Raw genomic sequence first — 12698 nt, 5'->3', positions numbered from 1 at the left:
GCAAAAACCAAATCCTCGACAATTTGTAACATTTGAAGTAATGTTCTTTTACATGATGTACAAAATTTTTATTTTGACATATTCAATTTTAAGGAAGTTCTAATAATATATATTGACAGATTTGGAGACAACTGAGAAGCCAGCATATTTATCACTGAATATAAGTTTTAACACATAAGCAGATATTTGCAACCAAGAGTCCAAGAAATCTGATGAAAAGATCCCAAGATATCCAATAGCAAACTAAAACAACAAAGAATGAAAGGATACCAGAAAAAAAGATGATTTGCTAAATACTGTTTTTCAATTCACTTACTGTCAAGCAAAATCTTTGTCGTTTTCGTGAGAAGCTATTTTTTAACAATTGTTGCTAGATGTATGGACTCAAAGCTGTAGAACACATATTTACACACACACACACACACACACACACACACACACACACACACACTCTGACAGGGATTCCCAGGACACCAGTGGGGCCTCTTTTAGGCCCCTTAAGTGTTAACAGCAGAGGCCTGGCTGCGACCAGGCGTCTGGCCCGATTTAAATGCCCTGTCTTCAGAGAGCTGCGGTGAGCACGGCCATAAAACTAGGGGACATTACTGAACCTTAGAGTGTCTGATCCTCCCCCCAACAACACATTTTTACTCGTACAATCAAGGCTGCTAGTTGGCATTCCATTTAACTGTCAAAGTCAGGCCGGTGGCAGCCCCGCAGCCACAAAGAGATGCCTTAAATGAGAAGAACATGTTTCTACACCGCATTTGAGAAAGTTTGGCTCCGAGCTATGCACTGATTAATATCAGATCTCCTCCTTCACTCGCCGCTCGACAATCTTGTCACATCTGGCTGACAAATCCTGAGGAGTTTATGCAAAGCCAGGCGGCCAGTGGGGCTCGGGGTCTGGCCCGCGGCGCCCGAGGAGAAGCGGAGACCACGCCGCGGCCCCCGGTCCTCTGCCCCGCCCCCGCCGCCTGGCGGGCAGCTGGGAACCGCCCGGGCGCGCGGGAGGTGTGCGTGCGCGGTTCCCCCCGGGCCGGGAAGTTCAACACCCGGGCTGCCCGGGCGCTGGCGGGCGATGCTGAGCGCGGCGTGGCCATCACCTGCCGGCGGCCCATCTCCCAGCGGCTAGAGCCGACTCTCTGGCTTGGACGTGGAAGCGCCGAGCCTCACCCCGATTCGCAGGCCTGTCCCAACCGGCGGGGTAAACACCTTCCGCTAAACTGTTGCGCGCACCGCCAGGCAGGTCAGCAGCAAACGTTTGCACAAAACCTGACCTTGCACCCTCGACGCTATTTTGTCCCGGAAGCTTCCCGACCCGATCCGTCCGCGTCTTCATTTGCAGTTTTGTGCAAAAGATTTGCACACCCCCCCTCCCCCGCCCGAGACAAGAGTCCCCGACCTGCCCCCAGCCCGGCTCCGCAATTCTCCCAGTGACGGAAGGCGACCGCTCGCTTAGTTCTCCGCAAACAAAATCCAAGTAGAAAAACGGTCACTTTTAAATATCAGCTGCTTAATTAATTCTGTGGTCAAAGCGGCTGAAAGAGTCCCAACATCCTTGGACCGAAAGTCCCTTGGTTGAGGGGCGGGAAGAAGTGCAGCGGGCAGACACGGCCGCCTGGGCACAGGAAGGCGGCCGCCTTGTCTTTCCCGACCCCGCACTTTGGAGGCGCCGAGACTGTCCCGGGGACGCCGGGGACCTGCCCTCGCACGCCGACCAGAGTCGCGCACCTGGAGCGCGTCAGGCGGTTCCAGGACGTGGGGCGGCGACGGGTCCGAGCGCCCCCACGGACCCTCCCCATTGCAGAGACGCTTCCTCACACCCCACCTCAGGGAAAGACCGCGACATTGCCGCCGCCGCCGCCGCCGCGCAGGTGGCCCTTGGGGAGGTGGCCCCGGGCGCGTCCCCGGGGACCGACCCGCCGGGGACCAAGCGGCGTCCCGAGCCGCCGCCCCGTCCCGCGCGCTGAGGGGGCCCCCCAGCGCCCGGGGAGGACGCCGCGCTTACCTCGGCCATCCTTCGGCCGCTGCAGTGCCGGGGCTACCAGCGCGTGTCCCCGGCCCGGGCCGCCCCGCGTCCGCCCCGGCTCGGCGGGCGCCGCCGCATCCAAGCTCCGGCCGTCGGGGCCCGCCGCTGCGAAGTGGGCGGCTCCCCTGGCGCCCGGGCCGCGCCGCACGGTGGCCGCCCCCGCCCTCTCGCCAGCAGCGCACCGCTGGTGCCCGCACGCCCGCCCCCTGCGCCCCCCGGGGGGGCCGCCCCTCCCCCTCTCCTTTTCCCCTCTCCCCTCCCCCTCCGCCTGGGCTGCCGAGGCGCCCGCGGCTCGGGTGCAGCTGCGTCGCCCGGGCAGCCGCCTCAGGCTCCGGCGGCCCGCTAACGCGCTAAGTCGATGCAGCTGATGCGAGGCCGTGGCCCCCGCAGACAGCGGAGACCTCGCCGGCGGCCGGCGCGGAGGTGTCTGCCCCCGCCGGGCTTGAAGGCACTTGTCGGGAAAGACACAGACGTGTCGGTGTTTGCCTCTCCCGGGGAAGGGCGAAATGCTCTGAAGTTGGCTTCCAGCTCGGGGCATGATTCTGACGCCCTACCTGCCCTGGGCCGCCCTTGGGGTCCCACCGCAGCCAAGAAGAGGGCTGCGCCACCCTCGTCACCAGAAACCCTATATCCAGAGGAAGTGTGCGGACCTATCCCGGGATGTGGAGAAAGGGGGTCGCCGAGAAGGTTTATGACGAGCTCGAACAAGCACCCCCACTTCCCTTCTGTGGGCTAAGGCGTCATAGGTTCCCGCTTTACCACTTGCCCAAGGACAAGTGACTTTGCTCTCTGAGCCTCAATTGCTTCCGTTGTAAAATGGGATTAAATTCTCACCTTTCTTATTGGGTGCTAAGGACAAAATGAATTGAAATGTCCATGAGAACCCAACAGGAGCTTGGCCCCCATGAGCAGATGGGGAGGGGGCCTGTCGGGAGAAGCGGCTTCCTGCCTTGGGGACGGAGCATGCTTCTCCTCCCAGGAGCTGACGGAGATGGCCTACAGCTGCTGAGGCAGGACCCAGCTTTTCTTATGCCCCACGCTGGGGCAGACAGAACCTGAGGGCAATCAGGCCGCCTCTTCCTTTTCAGGATTCTCTGAAGGCTGGACTTGGGAGATCCTGCTTCCTTCTCCCCCGGTTTATCCCATCTGCCCTGCTGCTGGTGGCCATCCTAGAAGGGAAACCAAACCCTTCCACGTTGTAGAAGAAGAAGTGAGATGAAAGGAAAATGAAGCAAGTTGGCAGTCGTTCAGAAGCAAGGGACTGGTCCTGGCTCTGAAAGGGACAGGCCTTTGAGTGGAAGAGGAGGCAAGGGAGTGGCCAGAGTGCATGTGGAAGAAGTAGGGTATCTGGGCTTCATGGGGTCCAGAGACCCCCTGCGGCAAAGGCTGAACACACGTCTGGGGTTCTGGCCAGGTGAATGTCCTTGGTCTGCAGCTCCGACCGTGCCCTTTCTTGCAGGTATGAGTTGCCTGGCCTCATGTGACAGACTCTGCCTTCCATGCCTTACAGGTGTTAGGAAGATTCATTTTTCCACATGGCTAACTTTAGTATGAAGCTTTGCTTTATGAATTCCAAACCTAAATTGCTTACCTTCTGTTTGTGTCCCCCTCCTTTCCACCCCGAGCCTTTCTCCTTGCTCCTCTTTTCTTCTCTGCCTTCTGTAACACAGTGCATCCTTCAAGACCTTTCTCAAGTGTCACCGCTTCTCAGAAGCCTTCCCTGATCCACCAGCCTTCCACTCCCGTGTGCCTTTGTCCTCTTCTGACCCCCAGGCACTTGTATGTGCCTCTCTTATTGTGCTTATTACATTCTCTAGCCTGGTTGTGTTGTGTCTTTGTCTTCACTCTGGTCATTACTCATCTTAGTGGCTTCTGTGTTATGAGTTGCTGCAGCAGACAAATCTCTGGTTTTGGAGTTAGAATGACTTGGGTGTAGCTGGTTCCCAGCAATTGGAAACTAGCTGAGGGAGTCAGTTTTCTTGGCTTCACTGTCCTCATCTTTTAAAGTAGGTATGAAACCCTGTCCCTGGCTAGATTAGCAAGGATAAATAAGAGTTTCTGTTCTGCGAATGCTCTTCTCCTCCCTTTCTGCACACATAGAACTGATTTTTGGATTATATTAAATTTATTACCAGAGGAGTCCTTGGTTGAAGTATTGTTGAGTGACCATGTATGCTTATTGTAAATACACTGAAATGTCTAAGATCCAGGCAATGGCCCACTTAAATACCTTTAATCTGTCTTAGTGATGGTTTTGGTCAGTATCTTTGTTTGTTGCAACTGAATTATTTTTTAGTAAAACTTTTCACTAGCAACAATATCAGGATCAACCTGTTTAACTCTTTTCTGGTTACAAACAAGCGGGATTTTTAGCTGTATGCGATTTGAAAACATGAAGATAGGCTGCCTCTTCTCACTGGCACCATTGGGATCCACATACACATTTCTTCATGTGACGATTTGGACTCACATATATGGAATCAGTAGGACTTGTTGAAAATTGCTAATTAATCTTCTGTGTTTTCATTTAGAATCCCATACCTGCTAAGTGTGACTTCTGAAATCAGTCCTCGTATTTATTCTCAGATGTGATGGGCTTCTCTACCATTCCTTGGAAACATGTGAGAGGAAACTGAGATAGAGAAACCACCCTTGAATGTAGAAAAGAAACTGGCACCAGCTGGGAAAAGATCATCCAGATCACACTTCTGTTCTCCTACAGGTCAGTAATGGGACCTGGGCATGATTTTCCTGTTTCTAGGCTTCAGTTTCTTCATTTGTCAAACGAGGCATCCTGAGGCCCTCCCTGTTCTTGCAGTCCTTCCCTCCTGCCTCTATGCTCCAGCCTTGCCATTATATGCCTCTATGCTCCAGCCTTGCCTATATGCCTCTATGCTCCAGCCTTGCCATTTTTCTTTTATGTCCAAGTTCTTGTTACAGCGGGCATGAAAAACAGAATGTCTTCCCTGATACCAGGGATTTTAAAAAACTTTATTAAAAGGTAAAATCTGAAAAGGCACAAAAAAAAAAGAAAATCTCTGCAACCTCTTTGTATGGAGGCAGGAAGCAGTTCTTTTTAAATGAGAGGCTTAGTTGGGTTGCTGTGTCCCTGAGGGAGGCCTTTCCCAGGGGTAGGTGTGTTGTGATTGCCCATCCTGAGAATGACTGGCAGAGGCTGAGGGGCTGGAGCTGAGCAGTTTGAGTTGGGGGAAGCAGGGCAGGTGGGTGTTGTGTGAATTCTCTGGGAGCCAGTGCCTGTGTGAAATGATCAGTTGTTATTCTGCTTGTCATTAGCTGGGAATGTGGGCTCCGTTTTGCCAGATTTCCTGAGTTTTCAAGAGAAGCTGGAAATATTCTGATATTTTAAAGTTGGCACCTAATTCAAATTTTTGATAAATATGGTGTGAGTCAAACAAAATATGTTTGTGGGCTGAATCTGGCTTACGTGCTGTTCATTTGCACCCTCTGCTATAAATAGTGATGTCTCCTTGAGGCCTGGGCTTGCAGTATATAGTAGGTGTGCAGTAAACATTTGTAGAGTGAATATCACTCCTGATGGTGAGTGGCTCACAGCCCGCCTGAGCTTTAAATGGAATTCTCAAAAGCCACACAGAGATGAATAACAAGCTTTTTGTGTTGGATATAGAATCCATTAATGGGCTGTTGAACTTCTATAATACTTATACTTTGATAAGACTCTATCTAGTTATTAGTAGTTAGAACAAGGAACTATATCCAATCTCTAGGGATAGAACATGATGGACGATAATATTTTAAAAAGAGTGTGCATGTATATATGACTGGGTCACTTTGCTGTACAGCAGAAGTTGGCACAACATTGTAAATCAACTACAATAAAAAATTCTTTAAAAATGTAAATCAACTACTTTAATTTAAAAAAACCAAAGCAAAGAAACAACAAAAAAATCCCCCCAAAACAAACAAACTAAAAATAATTCTATGAAATATAGACTAGCCTCTTCCTGGGGAAATAGTTCTCACAAGAAATTTTTCCCTGGTTAGTATAAATGAACTTGAAAAAAAAAAGTTTTTATTTATTTATTTATTTATTTAATTTTCAGGGCCACACCTGAGGCATATGGAGGTTCCCAGGCTAGGGCTTAAATTGGAGCTACAGCTGCCAGCCTACACCAGAGCCACAGCAACGCAGGACCCAAGCTGCGTCTGCGCCCTACACCACAGCTCACCACAATGCCAGATCCTTAACCCACTGAGCAAGGCCAGGGATCGAACCCGCAACCTCATGGTTCCTAGTCAGATTCGTTTCCACTGTGCCATGATGGAAACTCCCAAAAGTTTTTTTTTTAAATTAAAAAAGATATTTTAAATTATGGGAGCATTTTATTAAAAAGGCAAAAAGACACCTTTAGTTATGGAAGTTGCACACTCTAGCTATTGATGAGAACGGCATATATTACAACAGCAGGGTGGGTAAATAGCTGCCTCCTACTTGAGCTCACCAGTGGCCCAGAGCAGGGGCAGAATGTGTCTGCCAGTGATACAGCTTGTGAGCATTGACGGCTTCCTCCACAATCAGGAAAGAAAACTCATTTCTGACACAGACCTGTTGAACGTTTGTGATGGTTCTTTCAGGTGTAATGCTTTGAGAAAATGCAGTTGCAGGAGGACAGTGTAAGGGCCAAAGGGGCAGAATAGGGAAAGGCTTTTGACGTGGCAGGGTGGGCAGGGAGTGGTGGATCTGTCAGAAGTCTTCTGAGGTGGCCTCATCTGAGTCTTCCACATTCTTCTGAGGACAGTGTCGGGAAACACTAGAAGGCAAGAGTCACATTTGCTCCGTCACCTCCCGGCCCAGACACAGACACCTGGTGGCGGCAGGTCTGGGCACATCTGCAGCTCACCTCAGCATTGGAGCCTGACTAAGCAGCATTTCGGCCAAGCCGCCCCCACCCCCTACAGCTGCCTGCTGGGGGGCAGGCTGGCCTGCCCCAGGACTGGCCCAGGTGTTACAGCTTCTCCCCTCTAGTCCTTGGGTGCTCCCTGTGGAGAGGAAGGAGATGAGGCCATTTGAAGGGTGGTGTGGGGTTTTGGTGGCAGAGAAGTATTCCTGTTTCTCCTCCTCTTGCACAAGGCCAGGGGTTGAGGGGACCAAAATGCCCTGAAGTTCCTGCTGCACCAAGGAGAATGCACTGTATCTTGCATTTTGGGTTTTGGTGGCCAAGATTTCCAAATCTCAAGGAGGGAATGTCAGTGAGGAAGAATTATAAACATAGTTGTAAATTCCAAACTGCAGACAAACCCAGGCTGATTCTACACTGCTTTCCTGAATGTGTCTGCCAGTGATACAGCTTGTGAGCATTGACGGCTCCCTCCACAATCAGGAAAGAAAACTCATTTCTGACACAGACCTGTTGAACGTTTGTGATGGTTCTTTCAGGTGTAATGCTTAGAGAAAATGCAGGTTTGATTATCATTGCTTTTATATGTCTGGGATGTGTGAAGTTAGCTTTTCGTTTAATTTGTCCTCATGGCCTTTAAACAGTCAGTGACAGTGATAAGAAGGCTGTGGCCTGCCTTCTAAACAGCTCATTCTCTCTTCACCAAGGCAGTGGAAAGAAACTATCACAGATGGACTCCTCCCTGGACACTTTAGTACTATAATTACAATGCTGAACACAAAGAGCTCTATTTCTATGTAGCATAAATACTTAGTTATTGAAAAATCCTTTATTCTGGCACTTTGCATGTTGAGTTAATGAATTTGGAGTGAATGTTATGAGGACCAGACAGTTTGAAGAGTTTGGGGGGCTGGAGAACATTCATCAGGTGAAAACTTCTAAGGTTCATTATAGCTTAGAACATGGCATCTTCTGCAAATTTAATGTCCCATTTGTACAAGTTGAAGAAAATATTTGGGTTACTATAACAGAATTCCAAATTAGTTTATATTGCTTTTGGAAATTGGGAAGAAAGGGTTAGGGAAGATGGACTATAGGGTGGATTTTATTTTATTTATTTATATTTATTTATGTATTTATTTTTGTCTTTTTGTCTTTTCTAGGACCTCACCCATGGCATACAGAGGTTCCCAGGATAGGGGTCTAATTGGAGCTATAGTTTCTGGCCTATGCCACAAGCCACAGCAACGAGGGATTCGAGCCACATCTTCAGCCTACACCGCAGCTCACAGCAACGCCAGATCCTTAACCCACTGAGCCTGGCCAGGGATCGAACCCGCAACCTCATGGTGCCTAGTCGTATTCATTAACCATTGAGCCACGACAGGAACTCCCTAAAGGATAGATTTTAAAATGTTCTCAATTATTAACTGGTATCAAACTTTAAAAACATTTCTTTGGAAGTTTCGGTGTATTCTTAAGGGAAAAGAGACCTATGAAAAAAACTTAAGAGTGCTGCATCTTATGGTTTGAAAAAGTAAAAACCATCTTTAAATTCTGACATCAGATTTAGAGGAAGTAGATTCCTCTTTACAAACCTCATCTCTACCATTGAATACAAATTAATTAGTAATGCAGAGGCTATGCATGAAAAAGGATTGTAACAGATGCTAGGCTGTGTTTGCCTTCTTGACTTCCATGTCATTTCTCCTCCAGTGTGTAGCAGCCATTTCTTCTGGCTGGTACCCACCCCAGTCCCGCAGGTGATTGGTTCAGGAAACCAATGCTTAAACCAGTCAGCACCGAGATTTTTTTCCTGGCCACAGGGATTGGTTCCAGGGTGGTCCAGTCAGCTCAAAGCTCAGGATATTTATTTGATGGTGACGAGAAGCCAAGTTCTTCTTTCTCCATAGTCGTGAAAGAGGCATGTAATCCTGAATGTTACTTGCAGCCATCTTGTGAACAGTGAGAGGAAACCAGAAGGGGAATGGGAATGGAACACATGGAGATGGAAGAGAGTTGAGAGAATTGTTAGGGCAATCAAGCGGAAACTTTGATCAAACCACGTGTGAAGCCTTTGGCCCTTTTAAATTTGAGAACAATTAAGTCACTTTTATCATTTAAACCAATTTGAGGTCCCCCCCCCCCGCTTTATTTTCAATAGAAAGCTTCTCAGCTGATAATAGAAATTTAACATTCAGTTTTTACTGGAAGATTATTCTGGGATAAAGGATAAATGAAATACTAAGTGCCTTCTGTCATAACAGTCTTTGTTCATTCTTACACTTTTAGATGACATTGGTGACAAAAGATTAGGAGAGACTCTTCGAACACAGGCCCTTAATCCACAAACCTTGAGCGAGTGAGGAGATCCTTCTAATTGAAGCACATTGATGGTGTAGTCATGATTTTCTCCGTGCTCTTAAGTAAAATATTTTCCAGAGATGCACTGACCCCATATTTTAATTCCCCCTCCCCCCCTTTTTTTTTGGCTGCACCCAAGGCCAGTTCCTGGGCCAGGAGTGGAATCCAAGCTACAGCTGCAATCTCTGCCACAGCTGCAGCAATGCCAGCTCCCTAACCCTCTGTGCTGGGCCTGGGATCAAACCCATGCCGCTGCAGAGACACCACCAGATCCTTAACCTGCTATACCACAGCAGGAACTCCACTCCTAATTTAATTTTTAAAGGGACTTTTCTTCTTGGTTTATGAGATTCAGAGGGTAGGGACTGTTGGTTTTTACTGTATCTAGCACAGGGCTCTTCTACATGCAGTGGGTGCTTCATAAATATGGGCTTACCTATAAATGTATATATGAAGAGATTTAAAAACACATTCCTGACATGTAGCTTCTTAAAAGTACCTTCTTGTAAATGGCATAATTGAAGACTTCTGAAAATGTAATTGCCAACTGCACTTGAAAATCCACTTTGTCGAACTGTGTCTTCTAACACCTTGTCTCCGACACCAAATCAGTCCTGATACCAACGTTTTCCAGAGGTGTGGCTTTTAATCCTCAAATTACAACACAAGTTTTAACAGGCCAGTTTTGTCTGTCACCAGCAGTTTAGTAATTAACAAAATGCCCCAGCACTAATGGTTTATCAAAAGGCCAGTAAGTAAGAGACATTATACAGGAAACAGAGCTGTGTGCTCATGAAGGAACTCATTTAAGGAACAACCCAGTTTCATGTTATGCTCAATTTGGGCCCAGGCATTGAAGCTCAATCTAAGACTTCAAAGGGAGGCCAAAAGGAAGCCCTGGGCATGGATCCTACATATTAAAATCTAGTGACCTTCATAACATCCATTCTAGGAACCACACACCTCCGAATCATTGCATAGCCATGGGTATTTTGCAAAAGCCTTTGTTACACACCTTCTAATAAAAGTTAGTGGTTTTTTTGGGAGTCTGAAACAGGACACATAACAGCCAGTGAGTAACCTGCAAGTAATACTGTGGTGACGATTTTGCTTTGTTCTGTGGGCATGTATGAAGCTGAATCAGGACACCAATCGCTCTCTGTGAATTTTGGGAAAGGAAGGTCCACACACTCAAAGAGGGGAATGTTCTCTTTATCTGAGCTGGCTGCCAAGTCTTAAATACTAAAACATGTAGGTGTACTTGAGTAACGAGAAGCCACTGACATTTCAAAGATAACGTGATAGAAGGAAAGAAAAAAAGAGGAACTGGGTCATTGGACAGAGATGTAAGTTTACCCCTGGAAAGGTAACCTTTTTTTTTTTTTTTTTAATAACCTGAGTGTCCTCAGATCCTGACAGAAGTGTCCGCACACATCTCATGCTGTGTTTCTGCAGAGCAGGCTTTCTGCCTGAACCTCCCCTCTCACTTTCTCTCTTCAGGACACCCCGTAATGGATTGCAGATGTCCCATTTGGTTAGAAGCACGTTTCAGATACATCTGCCCTTCTTGCTTTTATGCAAAAAACACCTGCAAATCTTTATCTTTGGTTAGATTTACCACACATTTGAAGCTTTGAAATTTTGGTCCAGTGGGAACGAGGAGCATGTCACCGCCCTCCTCCTTCAGTTGGATTCCATAATGGACAATAGCCTTTGGGGGAGATGTTTTCATTTTTCTTTAAAGATAACAGTGGGGAAGACTTTAACAGCCCAGACCTACTCAGCTGAAGACTAATGAATTTCTTTAAACCTACAGAGTCTAAGGAAAAAAAATCCATGGTGACTATGGGTGGACAGCTATTGTGTGTGTGTGTGTGCTACTTCCTGACCTTCTGAGTCTTAATCAAGATGAGACCATAGCACCTATAGAAGAACAACTAAATGTCAGCAAACTGGCTAGGATATGGTTACAGGACCAGCTTCCTTGAATGTGCCTTGAAAATGCATGCGAGGTATTTCTAATAAGTGAATAAATCCCTCTTGGCCTCAAGGAAGATTTTTAACCATTCCCTTTATTCAACTTCAGGATATTCCATCCCAGTACCCAAGGTATGACAAATGCCACTTAAATGGTTTTGAGATAATAATAAAACTGAGAGCTGCCTCTGGGAAGGTTGAGAAAGAAATCCACATTCAGTGTAGTTTTGCAAGGAGGTGGGAGGCTTTGGCTAGCTCACCACTAGCTGCGCAGCTTTGGGAGTCTTGGTTTTCTAAATCTCTTGAGTGAAAGAGACAGAGTATAGTCATTATTCCACAAACAATTATTAGTACGGATGGCCTTTTATGTGTCAGGCACTGTCTTGGTGCCTGAGGACAAAACAGACTCATTCTCTGGGCTCATGAGCAGCCCCTCAGCAGAACTGTCACTTTTTGGTTACCTCCCATCATTCACTGCTGACACCAGGGATTGGCTTAGAACTTTGTGCCCCCACCCCCTGCCCCACCCTTCATTAATTCCTGGATTTCAGTGTTCATATGGTCTGCACATCCAATAATCTGGCCCTGCAATTCTTGAACCTCCTCAGGCTTCAACTTCTCTTCCCTTTCTCACATCTGTGTTCACACTTTAGTGTATTTTGAACCTACAAAGAGCTCTAAGTTTCCTGACTCCTCTGCTTTCTCTATCTGTCTCTTCCTGGCCTCTGTGTTTTACCTGTGGAGTAAACCATTATCCTTCTGCAGCATCCCGCAACCAAATTCCAAACCTGGATCAATACTATAATCAGTCTCTGTCGTTTTAACATTGCAGACTGAGTGTGGGCAGAGAAGTAAAATGATGGTGGAGTAGGTGTTACCACAAATTCCAAGTCTCTACCCAAGTGCCACATTTCCATAGACAACTCTCCTTTTTATTCCCTTCAGTGATTTAACCAAAATGCACTTAAAAACTTATATGTTATTTTATTTATTTATATTTTTGGGGACACACCTATGGCACATGGAAGTTCTCAGGCTAGGGGCCGAATCAGAGCTACAGCTGCCAGCTTACTCCACAGCCACAGCAGTGCCAGATCTGAGCCGCGTCTTCAATCTACACCACAGCTCACAGCAACCAGGGGCCAGGGATTGAACCCACATTCTCATGAATACTAGTTGGGTTCTTTTTCGTTAAGCCACAACAGGAACTCCTAAAAAGCTGTTTTAAATCCTCATCCTATCTCAGAGGATGATGTTCCTCTTTCTTTCCCCTCCAACTGCACCATCTGGGACCCTATGAGTAATAATCTCTCCTTCCTGTGTCTTCAGTGTCTAACTTCCAACTAGCTCTTGGGGCCCAGCCTTTAAACATTTTAAACTCTCTCTCATTTCAAGGGGAATAACACTCAGAGTGGATTCATATGGATAGATTCCACTTTCCAATTCTC

General features: G+C 47.4%; 2 protein-coding genes across 6 annotated transcripts in view; one reads left to right on the top strand and one right to left on the bottom strand.

Annotated features, from left to right (window-relative positions):
- BNC1 (basonuclin zinc finger protein 1) overlaps positions 1-3032 on the bottom strand; it is a 29029-nt gene extending 25997 nt beyond the window's left edge. Inside the window, exon 1 of one of the 3 annotated variants that reach the window (XM_084968486.1) lies at positions 2867-3032. Coding sequence is in view for 1 of the 3 variants with exons in the window: in XM_003128450.5 (XP_003128498.2) it covers positions 2012-2020 (9 nt within the window). In the remaining 2 variants the exon portion in view is untranslated. Of the gene's footprint in view, positions 1-2011; positions 2287-2586; positions 2760-2866 lie in introns of those variants that run through there. The other 2 variants (XM_084968485.1, XM_003128450.5) reach the window with 2 other exon arrangements.
- SH3GL3 (SH3 domain containing GRB2 like 3, endophilin A3) overlaps positions 1-12698 on the top strand; it is a 350527-nt gene that overhangs the window by 78340 nt on the left and 259489 nt on the right. For 2 of the 3 annotated variants that reach the window (XM_084968536.1, XM_084968532.1), the window contains exons 1-2: positions 2304-3491; positions 4564-4754. The gene's annotated coding sequence lies outside the window, so the exon portion shown is untranslated. Of the gene's footprint in view, positions 1-2303; positions 3492-4563; positions 4755-12698 lie in introns of those variants that run through there. The other variant, XM_084968533.1, reaches the window with a different exon arrangement.

The sequence above is a fragment of the Sus scrofa genome, chromosome 7 (assembly GCF_054392235.1).
Source record: "Sus scrofa isolate SSC_HxYL_T2T_F1_AM1 chromosome 7, Sscrofa_HxYL_maternal_Yorkshire_Landrace_v2.0, whole genome shotgun sequence".
NCBI classification, from domain to species: domain Eukaryota; kingdom Metazoa; phylum Chordata; class Mammalia; order Artiodactyla; family Suidae; genus Sus; species Sus scrofa.
This window is presented reverse-complemented; position numbering and strand designations above follow the sequence as displayed.